The sequence below is a fragment of the Pimephales promelas genome, chromosome 6 (assembly GCF_988280905.1).
Source record: "Pimephales promelas chromosome 6, fPimPro1.hap1.1, whole genome shotgun sequence".
Taxonomy (NCBI): Eukaryota; Metazoa; Chordata; class Actinopteri; order Cypriniformes; family Leuciscidae; genus Pimephales; species Pimephales promelas.
In genome coordinates, this window is record NC_142774.1 from 13,853,652 (window position 1) to 13,871,300 (window position 17,649).

General features: G+C 37.6%; 1 protein-coding gene across 4 annotated transcripts in view; it reads left to right on the top strand.

Moving 5' to 3' along the window:
* glra3 (glycine receptor, alpha 3) overlaps positions 1 to 17,649 on the top strand; it is a 58,223-nt gene that overhangs the window by 24,784 nt on the left and 15,790 nt on the right. For all 4 annotated transcript variants that reach the window (XR_016168833.1, XM_089132140.1, XM_089132141.1 and 1 more), the window contains exons 2-5: positions 5,723 to 5,850; positions 6,748 to 6,815; positions 12,736 to 12,959; positions 13,740 to 13,822. Coding sequence is in view for 3 of the 4 variants with exons in the window: in XM_089132140.1 (XP_088988266.1) it covers positions 5,723 to 5,850; positions 6,748 to 6,815; positions 12,736 to 12,959; positions 13,740 to 13,822 (503 nt within the window). In the remaining variant the exon portion in view is untranslated. The remainder of the gene's footprint in view (positions 1 to 5,722; positions 5,851 to 6,747; positions 6,816 to 12,735; positions 12,960 to 13,739; positions 13,823 to 17,649) is intronic.

The following is a 17,649-nucleotide window of genomic DNA, read 5'->3' on the forward strand; positions in this document are numbered from 1 at the left end:
AAAACATGGCTTTTAACTCTGGTTTCTCTAGTGTCACAGCATGGTGCAGGCAGAATAAAACGAATAGGCAAAAGCCCGAATGCCCACAGTTTCTTTGTAAGTTAAAGTAATTGCAAGTACATGCAGGCAGGATAACACACACTAAGACAATTAACTACAGCCAAAGGACTGACTGAATTGAAGGAACTAAATACCAACACTGATGACTGACTCTCGGCCGCCCTTTTTTTAAGGGCAATGACGTTATAACATGACGGCAGGAATTAAAAGCGTCATTGGAACCTAAAGATAAAGGTGACATGATGAAAATGACATTCAGTATGGCCATATGAACGTCAAAGTATGAACGGTCAGAATGACCGCAATGGCTGTTCTAATAGTTATGGAATTCTGCTAGTTCTAGTGCTATGTGATTGTTTTAAAGGCTATCTAACATGTTATTGAAACACTGCTTGTGCTAAAGGATATCTCGTGGACATTGAAAACTGCTTGCTTTAAAACCTGTTAGTTGCTATTGGGAACATTTTTCTTTTTCTTTTTTACTTTTAAGGTTATTTAGCCCAGTTTTTATTTGGAACAAGGCTAGGTTTTAGGCTTATATCTGGTGTCATTATTAAATGATGTGCTAAGGTTTCAGCAACATTGCTACCAGTACTGTGTGGTGGTTGCTAGTGCAAATGTTATCGAATATATTCTGGTTCCTTTGGCTTCTAATATTATACACATATACTCATTCTTAAATGCTGGCATGCCAAACAAGTACCACAAGATTTCAAAGATGCAACGATCACCACGCTTTATAAGAACAAAGGTGATCGTGGTGACTTTGACAATTATCAAGGTAATTTATGCATCAAGGTAATTCAGTGGCAAAGTACTTGCTTGTATCCTACTGAAACATTTGTTGGAAATCACTGAAGATCCAGAATCGCAGTGTGGGTTCCAACCACTGATATGATCGTTGCTGTCTGACAACTACAAGAGAAGTCACGAGAGCAGCGGCAACGGCTTTGCATGACTTTTGTTGACCTAACAAAAGCTTTTGACTACTGTGTGTGGAAATCTCTTTTCCAGATCCTTGTGAAAGCTTTCTGTCCACCTACTCTTACTGATTCAGTCATTTCATGATGTAATGCTGGGTAGGGTGAAGTTTGACTATTTGGGTTCTACAATGACCCCAAAAAATGCAACACTTGATCTTGAATTCAGTACCAGACTTGGTAAAACAGCTTCTACCTTCAGAAGACTCACTAAACGAGTTTGGCGGAATAGACTCCTGCCTGTCTGAACTAAAGTCAGAATCTATGGAGCCTGTGTCCTGAGCATTCTCCTCTATGGAGCAGAAATCTAGCCAACCCATCGCTCACAAGAAAGTAGACTAGAAACCTATGGTTCATCATAGGAAAAACTTGGGAAGACCAGATGACAAACGAGGAAGTCTTTAAGATAACCACGTAATTCAGAACCTCTATCATCAAGGCTCAAATTAATTTATCTCAGATGGGCAGGACATGCAAACAGAATGCCACCATCTCATATCCCACACTCTATCCTCCATGGCGTTCTGGAAGAGGGAACTTGTCATACTGTTAGACCAAAGCTTCGCTTTAAAGATGTAGATAAACAAGATCTTGTAGACTTTGGCATTCAACCTGAATTTTTGACCGACCACGCCAACAACCTTCTAATGTTGAGGGAAAGATGATTAAAGTTAACCAGCATGGACTAATGTGAAATACCAAAGCATTGTCATTTTTGATAGATGCATGCCAATCCAATCCAGTCTCTCAAAAAGAAGCTGGAACTGGACTTGGTGATTCATTTTGATATCTCAATTTTCACTTCTACATTTCAGAAGGCATGTCATCCATAGCAATATGTTTACTGCTTAAGCATTTAGGGTATTGACAGCATGCTTGTTGCTATGACTGATGCGGGTTTTGGCAACATACACGTTTAGGCCTTCCAGGAAAGGGCAGCATACTTGTTGCTTAAGGCTTCCAGTATTGTTGGTAACTTGCTGTTGCTCAAGCTTTTCAGGTTTTGGCAACATGTTGTTGACATGATCCCCTTAAATACAGGCTCTCCTTATCTACTGTACTTCCAGATCGCACTAGTGATGATGTCATAGGCTGTCACCGGCCAATAGGATTGTCGTGATTAGATAAGCGTTTTAAGACACCGGTTCACACGGATGCGTTCCCCAAAGTGTCACTGACAGTTCCCTTTCGAAAGGGAATGCTGTTTTTGTGTGAATGAATGGTCAAAACGCATGCAACGTTTTCAGTTTCTAAAATGTGTCTTGTAAACTGCCCCTAAAATTGAAGCATGTGGGACGATTTTCACCATATCTAATTATTAGGGTGGACTTGTCGCCCTCAATGTTCCTCAATATACTTGTGGTTATGCCCTAAAGGAGGGAAAACAGACAACTGTGAGACAAAAAACATTGTTCCCAGATGTGGAAAGATATCAAAGTCGATTATTCTCTGCAGTTGGCTCTGGAGTAAAGGTTGAGAGTAAAATCATTTTCCTCATGCTGTTCCAGCCAAATATGGAGAAACACTAAAGCCCTCTCAAGTCACGTTTGCTTTCATCTAAACTGATCTAGTTTTGCTTAGTCTCAGAGCTTTCAAAACTAAAGCAACAGTACCCAAAGCCTTAGAAAAATGAGAAAGAGGAAACTGGTGAAGAATAAATGGCAACAGAACGCTTAGAGGAATGTCAATGTCAACAGTGGTGAGCAAAGCTGATCCGTGCTGAGCAAAGCAGCCTCAGAGTTGTTAATGTGTGTGTTTGCCTCACATGATGATTTTGCGGGACGGAGCAGCGAGTGTCAGTAATGCTGTAATTTTGAGGGAGAAAAGCTTTTAATCCTAAAACTTACTATCTGGGCTTTGACCTATGTTCATCAGAAAGTTAACGAGTTGCTTCAGAAATAAGCATTCCTGATACCGTCTTGTCACATTGCTTAATACATGAATCATGTCACAGATTACACATAAAGCCAAATCATGGTCATATGCAGACACTGAATGTTACTTATGTTTTATTTATTTTAAATGTATTAGTTCATATTTATATTTGACATTTTTGTTTAGAAACGTTATTCATATTTTTCATCATATTTCTTACATTTGTTTTCACTCAAAATTGTAACATTTATCTTAGCTCACATTTTTTGCCAGTCTGTTGACAAATGATTGATTTTTGTCATTAATATTCCCTAGATGCTATTTCTTTGTTTCATACTGCTGTATTCTACATTAAAACTATAATACAATACTACAGCAACAGATTAGTGTTGAATTTACTAATTTAATTCCAGATTTCCCCATATTTTATAAAAAGTGGTGTTTCAGATCCAACGCATTCTCATCCTTTAACGTCATATAGAACGCTAGTGACAAAACGGCGCTATACTACGCACATGGCACCCGTTATCGTTAATATAACACGTGCTGTGAGGGCTAAGTTTAGGTGTGGGGTAGGGTGTACGTGTCATATTCACGCTAAAGGATTTATAACGTCTTGGGTTCGCGTGTTATATTAACGATAAAGGGAGCCATGTGCGTAGTATAGCGCCGTTTTTGCATATAGCGTTCTATATGACGTTAAAGGATGAGAACGGGCTGTTCAGATCACCAGTGTCCTTATTTCCATATGATAATAATGATTATGTCAAAGGGGTTTGCATGACTATACATTATCCTGGATTATTACACCAGCAAAACTGACTGGATATGCTTAAGCTTGTCAGGAAAGAGTTCAGGGAGTGAGGGGAACATACATGAAGAAATATTATGTTACATTCAACTTAGAGAATTTTGAACAACAGGGCATCTTGTGCTTCTCTCACCACCTTATATGTATTATGTACACTGCAGTGGACAGATGTGTAACTTTCACAAAATATATATTTGAAGAGTTCAGATGCAAAAGCCTCTAAATGCCATTTGAAAATTTCTTCTTTAATGATGATTTTTATCAAACTTATATATTTAAGTTCAGTAATTTCACTTAAATTGCAATGATAATTACCTATTAATTGTTATTTAAGTGAAATCACTGATCATCACATTAGGACTTCTTAGTAAGTGAGCAAAATGCTAAGAGAGCAAGAGATAGCTAAGACACCTAATCTTGTGATCAGTGATTTTTAAAGCGTGACGATCTCACACCAGGGCATTTGAATGTGTAATTTCATTAGGTGTTTACGAAAAGTATCTACAATATTCGTATATAATACTAATGCGTACTAAAGTTAGCAAAATGTAATGTAAATTAACAAATGGGGGACGGAGATGTGAGTTTATTGGGACTAAAACATGCTACACATAGGGTTTCAGTTATGCATAGCATGTCATGTTTCAGACCAAAATGGTTTAGAAGATAGAATGAAGACACAGGCCAAACCAAATAAAAGAAAAATCATGAGATGGAAAATTAGATACATGTTAATACATTTATCACATGATTATATATATATATATATATATATATATATATATATATATAATTAGGAATTAAGCATTAGTCACGATTCTCCCGCTTCATTTGTGATGTTAGTTTTGGGGGGGAAGTTTCACAGAACCTTGTTGGGTGAGTAAGTTTGCTGGATTATTCATTAAATAATGTATAATGTGTGTCTGATTGGTCCAGATGCTGCACTTATGCAACAAGAAGGTTTAAATGTTTAAAAGCATGTATGTTCCTCATTGATATTTAACACAGTCTCATCCCAAGTCGTCATTTAACTGACGTCTTGGAACGTCTTTTAACCATTCGTCCCTTGTGTTTTGATCTAACAGTATGATGTCCACAAATTCCTGAAAATACCTTGTGTTTTGGTTTAAGACTAATTGATCAATAACATGTGCTTCTCACTCTTCAAAATGAGATTCACTAGCAAGCATTTGTAGGTTTCCTTACTTCTAACCACGGCCTATTACTGCTTGCCGTATGTGAACTTTGCTTTGAGGAACAGAAACTGCAAAAATCCAGAATACACATATAAAAGCCAATCACTAAGAATAGTACCTTTCAACACTGGGCTAAAATATCTGCAGCTGCCAATATAACTTCCTTTCACCCCTGATCAGTATCAAGAACAATAATATGTGACAAAATTATTCTCTTTCAGTCATTACTAATAGGAAATATGGCAGCACAATTTCCATTGTGCATCACAATACAGAGTTCTGTCCAGGGATTTTGGCAGCATTAGTTTGTGCACCAGCTGTTTACGTTGCATATTAGCCCTGTATGATTATATGCAATAAGAGAAGCATATGCCATGTATTTCAAAATGAAATTAAGCTGAATGCTATTATTATTGTTATGCAACCTATTACTCTTATAATATCTGTTTTTTTTTTTCAGCTGGGTAGTGGTGGCATCAATGCAGTGCAATAACAATTCTTATCCACAGGCATTTGCAAACATTGCTAAATCCATTGCTCAAGATGGTAAATTTGTTATATACCTATTTGAATGGAAAGATATTTATCTGTGTTTTTAGTCTTCATATCTTGAAGTGAATAAAAGCTGCATATTGGCTAACCTACAGTCTTGTCTAATCCCCCAAATGCAAAACCTGAGTATTGATGTCAGATGATATTAGTATAGCCCCTTAAATGTGTAGCCTTGTTGACTGTCGTGGCTGATCTGCTAAAATATATATCTCTCTTCCCCTCTCTCGCTCTCTCTCTTACTCTTAAAGTTTGGTAACATCAAAAGAACAAGAAAACCCTCGAAGAAAAGCGGAATCCATGTCACCCTCTGTCTTCCTTGACAAGCTCATGGGAAGAATCTCAGGTTATGATGCCAGAATAAGGCCCAACTTTAAAGGTAGTTTGCTCTTGTTCTCCTTCAAAGGAATACATTTTGGGTTTTATTTATTTATTTATTTATTTTGCCACCATTTCTCGTTTTTGATTTTATATTTTCAAAACCATTATTTATAATAATCATTGCTGCTTATATGAGATTTATCTTTCATGTGGTACAAAGCTGAAGCAGATGTGACATCCGTTTCATGCATGACATAGTTATGTAATAATACTGCACAGCTCCTGGTTCCTATTGCTTCTAGATGTTTCTGTAGTGACCCTGAATACATGCTTCCATTCTGTTACAGAATGGCCCTGAACCCAAACCATCTCAAACCATAAATCAGCCTGAACTTTCTTAAATTATTAAACTGGCAAAAGACTTCCCCTCAGAAGCTCATTTACAGATGCCTCTAATTCATAAATGTCAAGTAAAGGGAGTTTGAAAAGTTCAAAAAAAGAGAGAAGCAACACTCAATGATAGGAACCTGACTTTTCTGTGACTTCGCTGTGTTTTAAACAGATGCATACTAAAGCGATAAATGTATCCCCTGAGTTCATTGTACACATCAATATATCAACTGTGTAATTATAGATGCAATTACAGAAATAAATATCATCTGTATGTACATGCAGGTATTTGTTAAATAAAAGTACAATGTAAAAACATGATTCATTTAATTGTCAGTAAAGTGGAACCAAAGTTGAACAATTATTCTCTGGAGCAAAGAATAGGCAAATGAGATAAAACTGGATAATATCATTTAATAAGAAATTGAAAAAACAAAAGTATAATCAGTTATAGTTGAAGTAGTAAATACTCATAGAAAAACCTTATAGTTAAACAATGACACTTTTAAAAGTCTTTGTAGAGGTTGTGGTGTATCATGACTGATTTCACTTTACTTTTTTACAGGTCCGCCTGTGAATGTATCATGCAACATATTCATTAACAGTTTCGGCTCCATTGCAGAGACAACTATGGTATGTATTCACAATCCGGCGATCATGTATGAGTTTTATTGCACAAATGCCCCATGGTGGTGTTTACACATTATACATCATAGCAATTATATTAGCTCTGTGATGATTGTTTCTACAGGGTGTAATTAATGCACTAATAGTCTGTCATTAAAATATGCAGTTCAGAAACTTTCTATGGGGGAAACGTTCCGTTTTTGTCTGCATGTCGGATTACATCTAAATCCAGATTGTGAGAAACACCGTAGGACACTGTTAGGATGTGTCTGGTGGCTGAATATCAGAAGGCACACAATCTTGCTTCCGTCACCAGGCTCCGAGGAAGTAATTTAGGAGGGCTTTAGACCCTTTGTCTTTTGTCTCAGCCCTTGAAATCCTCCCCTTAAAGTGGCTGTATGTAGAATTCAGAAACCCTTGTTATTAGCAACACCATGGCTATTACATGTGGAACTCTCTTGAAAACGTTTAGCAGATCTTTACAGTTCTCAAGGTTTACTAATCGTGAAAATTGTTGATTATAGCATTATATTTAGATCTATAGCATCCCATTTAGATCATGGTATAAAAGGTTGCAGCGGATCTGCATTGTAGTCGATCACAGACATGTTGAGCGCATGACTGCAGTGATCTCGTCATTGTAGCTCGATTTCTGCATACTAATGAATGCTTTCATCATAACTAACAGTGCAAACATGATGTGAATAAGAGATTTGATGATTATAATGGCAGTTTTGGCAAGAGTCCATCATGCTGTTTGATTGACAGCTCCACCAATTGTAAAAGGAAGCGCTCTTTGATCACTTTATATACAATTTAATCACAGATTAAAGGGATAGTTCACTTTGAAATTGATTTTTGATATGTTTTAGCGTACCTCAAGGGCTTCCAAGATATAGGTGTCTTTGTTTCCACAGTATTTTCAATTTTGATGTTTTCGGTCAAACCGTTGTTGTCTTTCAGTCGTATAATACAGGTTTAGGGGGTCCACCCTGGGTTCACCTCAAAAAGCATGCAGAGAGAAGTCCAAATTAAACATGATTTAATGACTCATAAATGTAAGAACACATTGATGGCCTAAGACACGAAATGAGCGGTCTGTTTGAGAAAACGAACAGTATTAATATCGTTTTTACCTCTTGTAACCACAGCCATGTCCAACTGATCTGAAGGCATATCTAAATATGTTTAGTGAAAGCTAAAACTTCCGAAACAGCGACTATCGTAAAAGACAAAAAAAAAAAAAAAAATTGTGTAATCTGAACCAGTCATTAGTTACATGATCCATTGTAGAATCACATCCATTACCTACTACTTGTCATGCTCGAATCAGTGGGCAGGGCTAGTGAACTTTAGGGTTTGTGATGTAAACAACCAGAGAAGAAGCTTGTTATAATCCCTACCAGCCGTTTGTTGTAAAAGAAAATATCTCATCTCCCTTTGCATTGAACTTTGAGCATCGTAACTTTGCAGATGTTGTTTATAATCAATCAGCAACAATACACTAACTAAAGTTAAAAAAGTGATAACATAATCAATTCCTTAAAACGCACCATGAACTTTCACAACCTGAATTAACCTTTGGCAGACAAAAGTTTTTCGGTAACACTTTACAATAAGGTTTATTAGTTAACATTAGTTAACATTCGTTAGCATGAACGAATAATGAACTTCACGTATTCCGCATTTATTAATCTTTGTTAATGTTAATTTATACATTTACTAATTACCATATAAAAATCTTGTTAGCATTAGTTTAATGCACTGTGAACTAACATGAAGAAACAATGAGCAGCTGTTCATGCAGAAGAAAGCATCCAACCCTTTAGATGTACTGGGGTCTGGTATGCTTGTATACAGGTAGCCATATCTTTAATCCTCCAGGGGATCAGCAAATGAGTAGCAGAAAGGAGTTATTGTACTTACTTGAGCAGTTCATCCCTGCAGGGATCTTGTTTGCACACTATATGCCACCACAGTTGAATAGAAACAGGCTCCAGGTGTGCTCAGCAATGAACATGTGTATTTTGTGTCTTATGTATTAATTTATTTATTTATTTGTTGTCTTTTTTTAATATTTGGTCATGCCATACTCTTCAGACAGACACATTTGGGATTTCACCCCATTACAAGACGGATCTACACACAGGAACAAGGAGATGTGCTTTTATCTTATCTACACAAGTGTCCCAACATTCATGTCTGAATGCACACGCTCATCACACACACACACATTTACTGAGAGTGCCTTGTCACCTTCATCCCTCTGCTTGCTCTGAATAAGTTATGCGCTGTGAGATGGCACACTCACTCTGAAATAATTATGTCTGAAGAGAATCTGCTTTTTTTTCCAAAGCTTTTCCCTCACTCAGAGTGGACTTCTCTTCATAAATATTGCTTCCTTCAAGCTGGATACAAGTCTCTTGCCACTGAAATCAACAAACTGTTCTATGTGATATAGGGTACAACTGAGCTCAGTGGGAGTGTATGTGTGTCCAGATTCCTTAAGTTGTTAAAAAAATACATTTAAAATGCAACTCTTACAGCTCTTTTTTTTTTTCTCATACAGAATCCGCTCCATTAGGATGGATAGATAATATTAACACAAGACACATTGTTTAGGTCTATCAAGAAAATATCTGGATATGTTCAAAACTTTCTGTTGTATATTACACATATTTTGGAGATTTATGACATATTTTCAATGTACTAAACAACATCCTTCTTATTGGTTGTCCTTTGACATGTCATGGAAAGGAATTATCTCTAGATATGCTTCCTCACATGTTACATATGGATTAACCCTTCTTTGATTCCATCTGACCCTTGGAGATCGCCTTCCTTCAGTATTAGGGCCATGGGATAATCCTAACATCCAGGAACAAAAACAATGCAACAACAGAACATTATTCTGGACAATCCTCAGTTCAGAGACAGCTGATTTTAATAATGACAAGTGACACCATTTATATATAATATACCATTTATTCTTCATACGTCACTTAAATTGTTCACTAAAATGAAAGAAAATTAAAGGACAGGAGCATATAAGCATCTAAGGGATTATACAATGATCCACTGCTTTAATCTATTATTTCTTTATTTTCCGATTATGAGGTTATGAAGGTCTAACCTCAAGTGGTTACTGTTTCACAACAACATATTAAGGGGTTGTAGTTGAACATGTCTCCATACAGACAGATGACCCTTTGGCTTTTGTTTGGCACGTCTGGACTGATGTGAAACTTGATTTTTGCTCGTAAGTGCCACATTTTTATTTTTTGCCATTGCTACTTTTGGCATATGCTTACAACATGCAGGCTCAGAGTTGCCAACAGTTATGCTGGTTGAGTGTTTCAATAGTCACCACCAAAGCAGTGAATGTATTGACAGGATTATCTGACTGTTACAGAAGCCACAGACGAGATTTGATTAATCGCTGGCTGTTGGCACAGGCGCAGATTCCCCCCTAAATGCCATTGAGTCCCACTTGAGTAGGCAATCATAGAGCAGATGTGTGGAGATTGCCATGGAGCCACTGAAGGCCTGCAGCGGGCTGAGTAATCGCAGATGCTCTGCATGGGTTCAATCAAGCTCCTCCACACAAACCGTAAAGAAATGTGCAGAGGACATAATTAGCTGCTAAGTTGATGACAAAGCGGGCAATAGAATGACAAAGAAGTGGTGTGACTTCTGTAATGAAAGTAAGGCAAGCTTCATCAGCCAATTCGGTGATCTGTTATCTGTGAGCATCAGCTATGTTTCTGTCGACAAACCACTGCAATTAGATGTTTTGGGAAGTGGAGCAGAACACCTTGCCTTGAGACGTTTGCATGACTGCTGACAAGGTGCGGATCTGACACAGTTGAGATTTGCCTGGTTAATAATTGTGTTGCACCTATTTCCCATGTGGAACTACATGAGCAGAACCTCCTTTCAATATTCCAGCACTCATGAAATCAGATGCACGGACCTTCTGATGAAGTTCTTCGAGTGTTTTAGAAAGACAGAGATAAGATATGAAAACTGCCAGGTTCTCTAACCGCCTTGCTGCCTAACAAATTATATCACCCACACGCTGTCACCTTCCATTCATTATCATTGACTGCTCATTTTATTCATTCATTCAAATTCAGTCTGACTATAGTGTACTCTTAAAATTTTGAACAAAATAACTTTTGTTGTCAAAAAGCTAAAGTTTTACTCTTTACTTGGATGTGTTATTAACAGTTTACCATTTTCTTTTAGCTTTTATTTGTTTCAAATTATTGTAACTCTGTCTGCAAGCTTAGAGGTTCATTAAGGTTTTTTTCTTCATTACTCATGTAGTTCCGCCAGGCCTCTAGGCAAATATCATGAAAATAATGGCATATATAAAACTGTACAACATTTTTCCCTCAGAACTTTAATTTAATATGGGCTGTGTCTCAAGACAAATGTAATGGCATGTCTGTGATATGTCTATGAGAGAAACAAGAGAGAAACAATATTCGGTCTCTCATATATCAACGCATTCTCATCCTTTAACGTCATATAGAACGCTATGACAAAACGGCGCTATACTACGCACATGGCACCCGTTATCGTTAATATAACACGTGCTGTGAGGGCTAAGTTTAGGTGTGGGGTAGGGTGTGCGTGTCATATTCACGCCAAAGGATTTGAAGAGTTCAGATGCAAAAGCCTCTAAGTGCCATTTGAAATTTTCTTCTAGAATGATAATTTTTATCAAGCTTGTATATTTAAGTTCAGTAATTTCAGTTAAATTGCAATGAGGATTACCTATTAATTGTTATTTAAGTGAAATTATTGAACTTGAATATATAAGCTTAATAAAAAATGATCATTTTAGAAGAAAATTTCAAATGGCATTTAGAGGCTTTTGCATCTGAACTCTTCATTTATAACGTCTTGGGTTCGCGCTTTATATTAACGATAAAGGGTGCCATGTGCGTAGTATAGCGCCGTTTTTGCATATAGCGTTCTATATGACGTTAAAGGATGAGAACGGGCTGCATATATACCAGATAGCAAACTGACATTGAATCAACGTGGAAATATGACACCGAAACAACGTTGATCTGACATTGTTTTGCTCATCGAATTAACGTTGAACCAACGTCAGACGCGTCATTCTTTCAAAACTAACGGAAAGTCAACTTGAAATCAACGCGTTGTTTCAACGTTATGAAAGCAAACCAATTTTCGATTTTCATTTAGCTTTGAAGAATGCCGCGTCTGACGTTGGCTCAACGTTAATTCGATGAGCAAAATCAACGTTGTTTCAATGTCATGAGAGACGTCGTTTCCACGTTGATTCAATGTCAGTTTGCTGTCTGGGATACAGTATATATATATACTGTATATACTATCTCACTTTTCAGAACAGAACAGGACAGAACAGAACAGATCTGATTGATGTTTGAGTTTATTGCCCAATGATTGGATTGGAGAAGTAATCTCTTGGGGGCATAACCTTTGCTAAACTGCTAAGATATTTATAAAACTGTTGACAATGTAACAAGTTGGCTAAACTCCATGACCTGACACAACATCAGACTGATTACAGAATTGATTAATTATTTATGGGGGTGGTTTTCAAACTTTTAGCTCATATTTAATATAGTCTGGGTTGTACTTGTTTCACTCTTGAATGATTTTGCTCATGATTTTCAGAAGAGTGATGTCACATATATAATTGTGAAAATGTAAATAGCAGTGCATTAAATGTGTAAATCTCACACAGTATTTTACTGTACCGTAATTTTTAAGGAATGACGCTCATTTCCATTCCGAACATCGAGCAGCTGTGCAAGCTTGTACATGAAAGTACCTATTATGTCTGATTTAAAACCAGCAGAAAGCCATGTTTAACTCTTCTGTGCTATTTGCCTAGACTGATGTTAAGCACTTACTCGTCTCTTAGGATTACAGAGTGAACATATTCCTCCGGCAGCAGTGGAACGACCCTCGGTTAGCTTACAGCGAGTACCCAGATGACTCCCTGGACCTGGATCCCTCTATGTTAGACTCCATTTGGAAGCCTGATCTGTTCTTCGCCAATGAGAAGGGAGCGCATTTCCACGAGGTCACCACTGACAACAAGCTCTTGAGAATATTCAAAAATGGAAATGTCCTCTATTCAATCAGGTGAGAGTCTTCAGCACCAGTCAGAATAACATCCCCCCCCCCAACCCCCCCCACCCAACTATTTATTCGGCAAAGCCTACGATTAGAATAAATTATTGTTAATCTTTTTCACAATGGCTGACAATTCACAAATACATCTAGGTAGGGCCATGGCCTTTGAAATAACTGCTGCACTAGCTTCTGAAAACGTCAGTCTACAATCCATAGTAATGAAAAATCTCAGCTGTCACAGACTTGAGTCATTTAATATAATTTCCCTTTGAACCCTAAAATGTAACTAACCCCTAAACAAATGGCAGGATAAACAATGTCATTCAACATCAATCACTGCAGTGAAGCTATAAGAAGACAACGTTATTGTGGCAGCATGAGCGTTGATGGGTAGTGGTGGAGTTAATAGTGAGTGGTAAATTATGTCAGGCTTTTGAGCAGATATGAGGGAAAGCTGAGCAGATGTGAGTCGACAGAGGATTCACAGAAATTCACGTGGTGCCCTGAGGGAGAAAGAGTGTAATTAAAACATGACCAATCTGCGGCTGTCAGACTCGTCTCTCCTCTGCTTTAGTGGCCCCGTTCAGAAATTCCACCTCTCAAGTAGCTTCGGATCCTCACAGCCCTCCGCCTTGATTCCCTTCTTTGTCTGAGCTGTGGATTTTAACAAACATTCAGAAAATGTTCATTGAATTGCATTTGCATTTTACCATGTTTTCTACTGTTTGTTTAAACATAGGGCGTGTGTATAATCTATAAAATCTTCTTTTTTTTTTCATTTAATTTTAGATTGACACTGACACTCTCTTGTCCAATGGATCTGAAGAATTTCCCCATGGATGTGCAGACGTGCATAATGCAGCTGGAGAGTTGTGAGTAATCTCGTATGACCTCCTCTCATCAAGAGCTTGTTATGTAACTACCCCCGCCCCTCGTTCAGATTTGTATGGTAAGCAAACAGTGTTTTTCATTTGATAATGTAACTTCAGTCAGTAGCCAGGATTGACCTCTCAATTGTGGATTCGATGTGAAGTTATATACCATCCTAGACAGTAACTTAAGGAAGTTTATCTATCTATCTATCTATCTATCTATCTATCTATCTATCTATCTATCTATCTATCTATCTATCTATCTATCTATCTATCTATCTATCTATCTATCATCTATTCATCCATCTATCCATCCATCTATTTGATGTCAGATGACATTAGTATAGCCCCTTAAATGTGTAGCCCTGTTCCCTGTTGACTGTCATGGCTGATCTGCTAAAATCTCTCTCTCTCTCTCTCTCTCTCTCTCTCTCTCTCTCTCTCTCTCTCTCTCTCTCTCTCTCTCTCTCTCTCCATTCTGAGTTCTGCGTGCCTGGTTAAAGATTAGTGCAGCTAGTGGTCGCAGTGTTTGGTAAATCATTCCAAGAGCTTTCTGTCGACTTGAAAACATGCCACATGTCCCTCGATCTCTCCCATGATGAGTGCTCTGAGCTGGGGTTGAGGCTTTTAAAGAAAGGACATGGGAACGTTGGGAATATGTCTTCACAACTGCATATTTTAGAGTGGCCATGTTCATGTTGCTATGGGAGTTGCTCATTGAAAGGCTCTTGACACAACAATGTTATATGAGGAGACCATTTCTGACAAAGATTGTCTCAGTTAGAAATAGCTTGCTCATTAAATAGAATAGAATAGAATAGAACAGAATAATGAGCAGATTCACCTTCCCTCTAGTAAAGTGGTACCAAGAGAAGCAAAAGTGACACTAGAGCTATCAAGAAATATCACACCATAAATTTTCCGGTGCAGTTGCAGCCCTGAGGATATTGTGCTGGTGAACAGCTTAATGCTTTGTGATATGATTTGTCTTCTTAAAGGGGTCATATAATGGTACATGCACTTTTTCAAGTTGATTGTACTGAAATGTGTGTTGGCACTTACTGTACACAACCATCATATAATGATAAAAATCTCCTTCTTATGTTTTCCGCTGCCTCAAACTGAGCCGTTCGTTTTTGTGACGTCAATAAAAGGGAAGTGAGTTATCATCATAGTCCAACATTGTTGACATGCTGGAGGAGCAGAATGGCATCTAAGCGATTGTGGTGTTCTGTTCTTAAGTGTATTAACCAACACAGTCATTTTGATGTTCATCAATCCGAAACGCTGAAGACACAGTGGTTGATTTTTGTTTTCAAAGGGAATATTCCCCACAAGTAACGTCACTGCTTTCATGTTTGCACGATTCGCGAATCTCACCACCAGACTGCTTTACTGTATAAATGAGGGTCAGACTCAGTAAAGCTGGTTTTGCTTAGAAACTACTCCTGAAATAAGAAAATGTCATTGCTGCACCACCAGAAGAATTGAGTGTAAAATTGTATATTTTATATTAATCTTTGCAAATCGCTTGCACGCTTCACAATGAATGCGGCTAAGGTTTACACTCAGGGTACATTACGGCATGTTTTCTATATGACGTTCTCAATATAATTCATAATCCCACGTTTATAATGAACAACACGTGTTATTACAAACTGAGTGCGTACACATCAGTAAACAAAAAGCAATCATACATCTCACTAAGTTACTCTACCCTGCCAGAACACAAAGATAGATCAAAGTGACATTATGTTAACCAACCATTCAGAAATGTCCTGTTCAAGCCTTAATTGTCGAACTTCTTTGCGGCTGTCATCTTGTTCTGGGTCCGACTCCGGTTCAAATTGATACGGTTGCACAGATGTGTCCTCAGAGACTCCCGCTTCCATTCTCTCTCCAAAATATACCCTCAACCGTTGTAAAGGCATTCCACGTGCGTTGTCAAAGCGCCCCACAGAACAGAGGGGTGGAGTGAGAGAAGCTCATTATCATTTACTGCATAAATGATACTGCTCATTTTCATAGCGTATACTCAAGGCCAAGGCTCTTCAATGCTGGCCCATTTCCCTGACGAATCGCAGGCAGGGGGGTGAAGTCCACAGAGCTCGCCCAATCCTCACTGTCTGACACCAGGATAGAGCAGCTGGCCTCCTCTGCAGATAATGCAGCTATCTCTTTGTCATTATTGGTAGAAGCGTCGGCAGACGGCAGAAGTTGTCCGTCGGTGAGCGACTCGAGTGAAGCCGTTGAAGCTGGCGCGTGAAACAGCGAGCTTTCAGGGGCTGGAGAATGCATGGGGACCTGCTGAGTATATGGCACTTCTTTACAGCGTGGCACTACTAAGGATGGAAGTCCAGACTCGGAGAAAAATGCCGGACGAATCATCAGAGTCATCATGTGTAATAGCTCGTAATGGCTATTAATAGCATCTTTATAATAGCATCTGTGTAATAGCATCTTTAAAAAAGACGCCGCTTTTTTAGATTGAGAGAGTGTGAGGTGAGGTGACGTGGTACATTAATTCAAAATTAAGGATAATTTTGGCTTCAATATCTCGTGGAAAAGAGGTTTTCCCCTAGCATAAGATATTACGCAGTACGAGAGAACCTGTCGTAAGAGAACAGAGCTATTTTTGACCAGGTAAAATTTGTGTTTTCTTACAATACTAATGAGAATTTTTAATTAAAGTATATTACAAACTTATTATTTAGACCCTAAATAATCACATTAACTTGACAAAATGTCTAAAATGGCATTATATGACCCCTTTAATGAGGCCTTGCACCTTTTCAGTATGTACAGTAGATACTATAGCATCCTTTATTCCAAATTTGTATAAAAAAATCACACCAGTTCCACAGTGGTTTGTGTACCTTCCGATTATTTGATTTTCAATTTAAAAATAAATAAAGAAAAACACTAAACTTTTTTTTCACCATTTTGTTTTAGTTACGGATAAACAAGAATTCAGCCAGAGCTTAGGGTTGTTTGTTTTCTTGTTTGCTTTCATTGATAAAAATTAGTTTACAGGTTTAATATTTGATTTGCTTGCATGGGTGGCTCTGAAATGGCCCTTTAGTCTGATTCATCTTCCCTGCCACTTTAAACGAATGGTTCGGACAAAAATTAAAGTTCTGCCATTAATTACTCACCCGCATTTCATTCCAAACCTCTCAGATTTAATCAAAAATATCTTAATTTGTGGTCCGAAGATAACTGAAGTTCTTACGGGTTTGGAACGACATGAGAGTGAGTAATTAATGACAGAAATTTCATTGGGTGAACCCTTTAAGACAAACCTTTTGCACAAAAAAAGAAAAAAAAAGACAAGACAAGACAAGAGAATGTATTCTGTATATATTTATGTTATTTTTACTTTTCATATATTTTGCACAGATTGAACATTGTTTAACTGCTTCTGTACATATAACAATTACTACTTTAACTGTACTTACATTGTTGCTGCTCATATTGTACATGATGGGTGAATTTTGTCCATTTTCTTCATACGGTTTTTGTATATTCATATATTCTGTACATATTGCTATAGCTCCACATACGCTGTTTGACTTGTTTCTGCACTTATCTGTATATTGAACATTATATTTCTGCACTTCTGGTTAGATGCTAACTGCATTTCATTAGCTCTGTACTCTGCATAATGACAATAAAGTTTAATCTAATCTAATCTAATTGAATCTAATCGAATCTAATAGTTTGCTTAAAATTACAATGAATTCTGTCATAATTTACTCACCCTCAAGTTGTTTCAAATCTGCTGAACAGAAAGGAAGATATTTCGAAGAATGTCAGTACCCAGACAG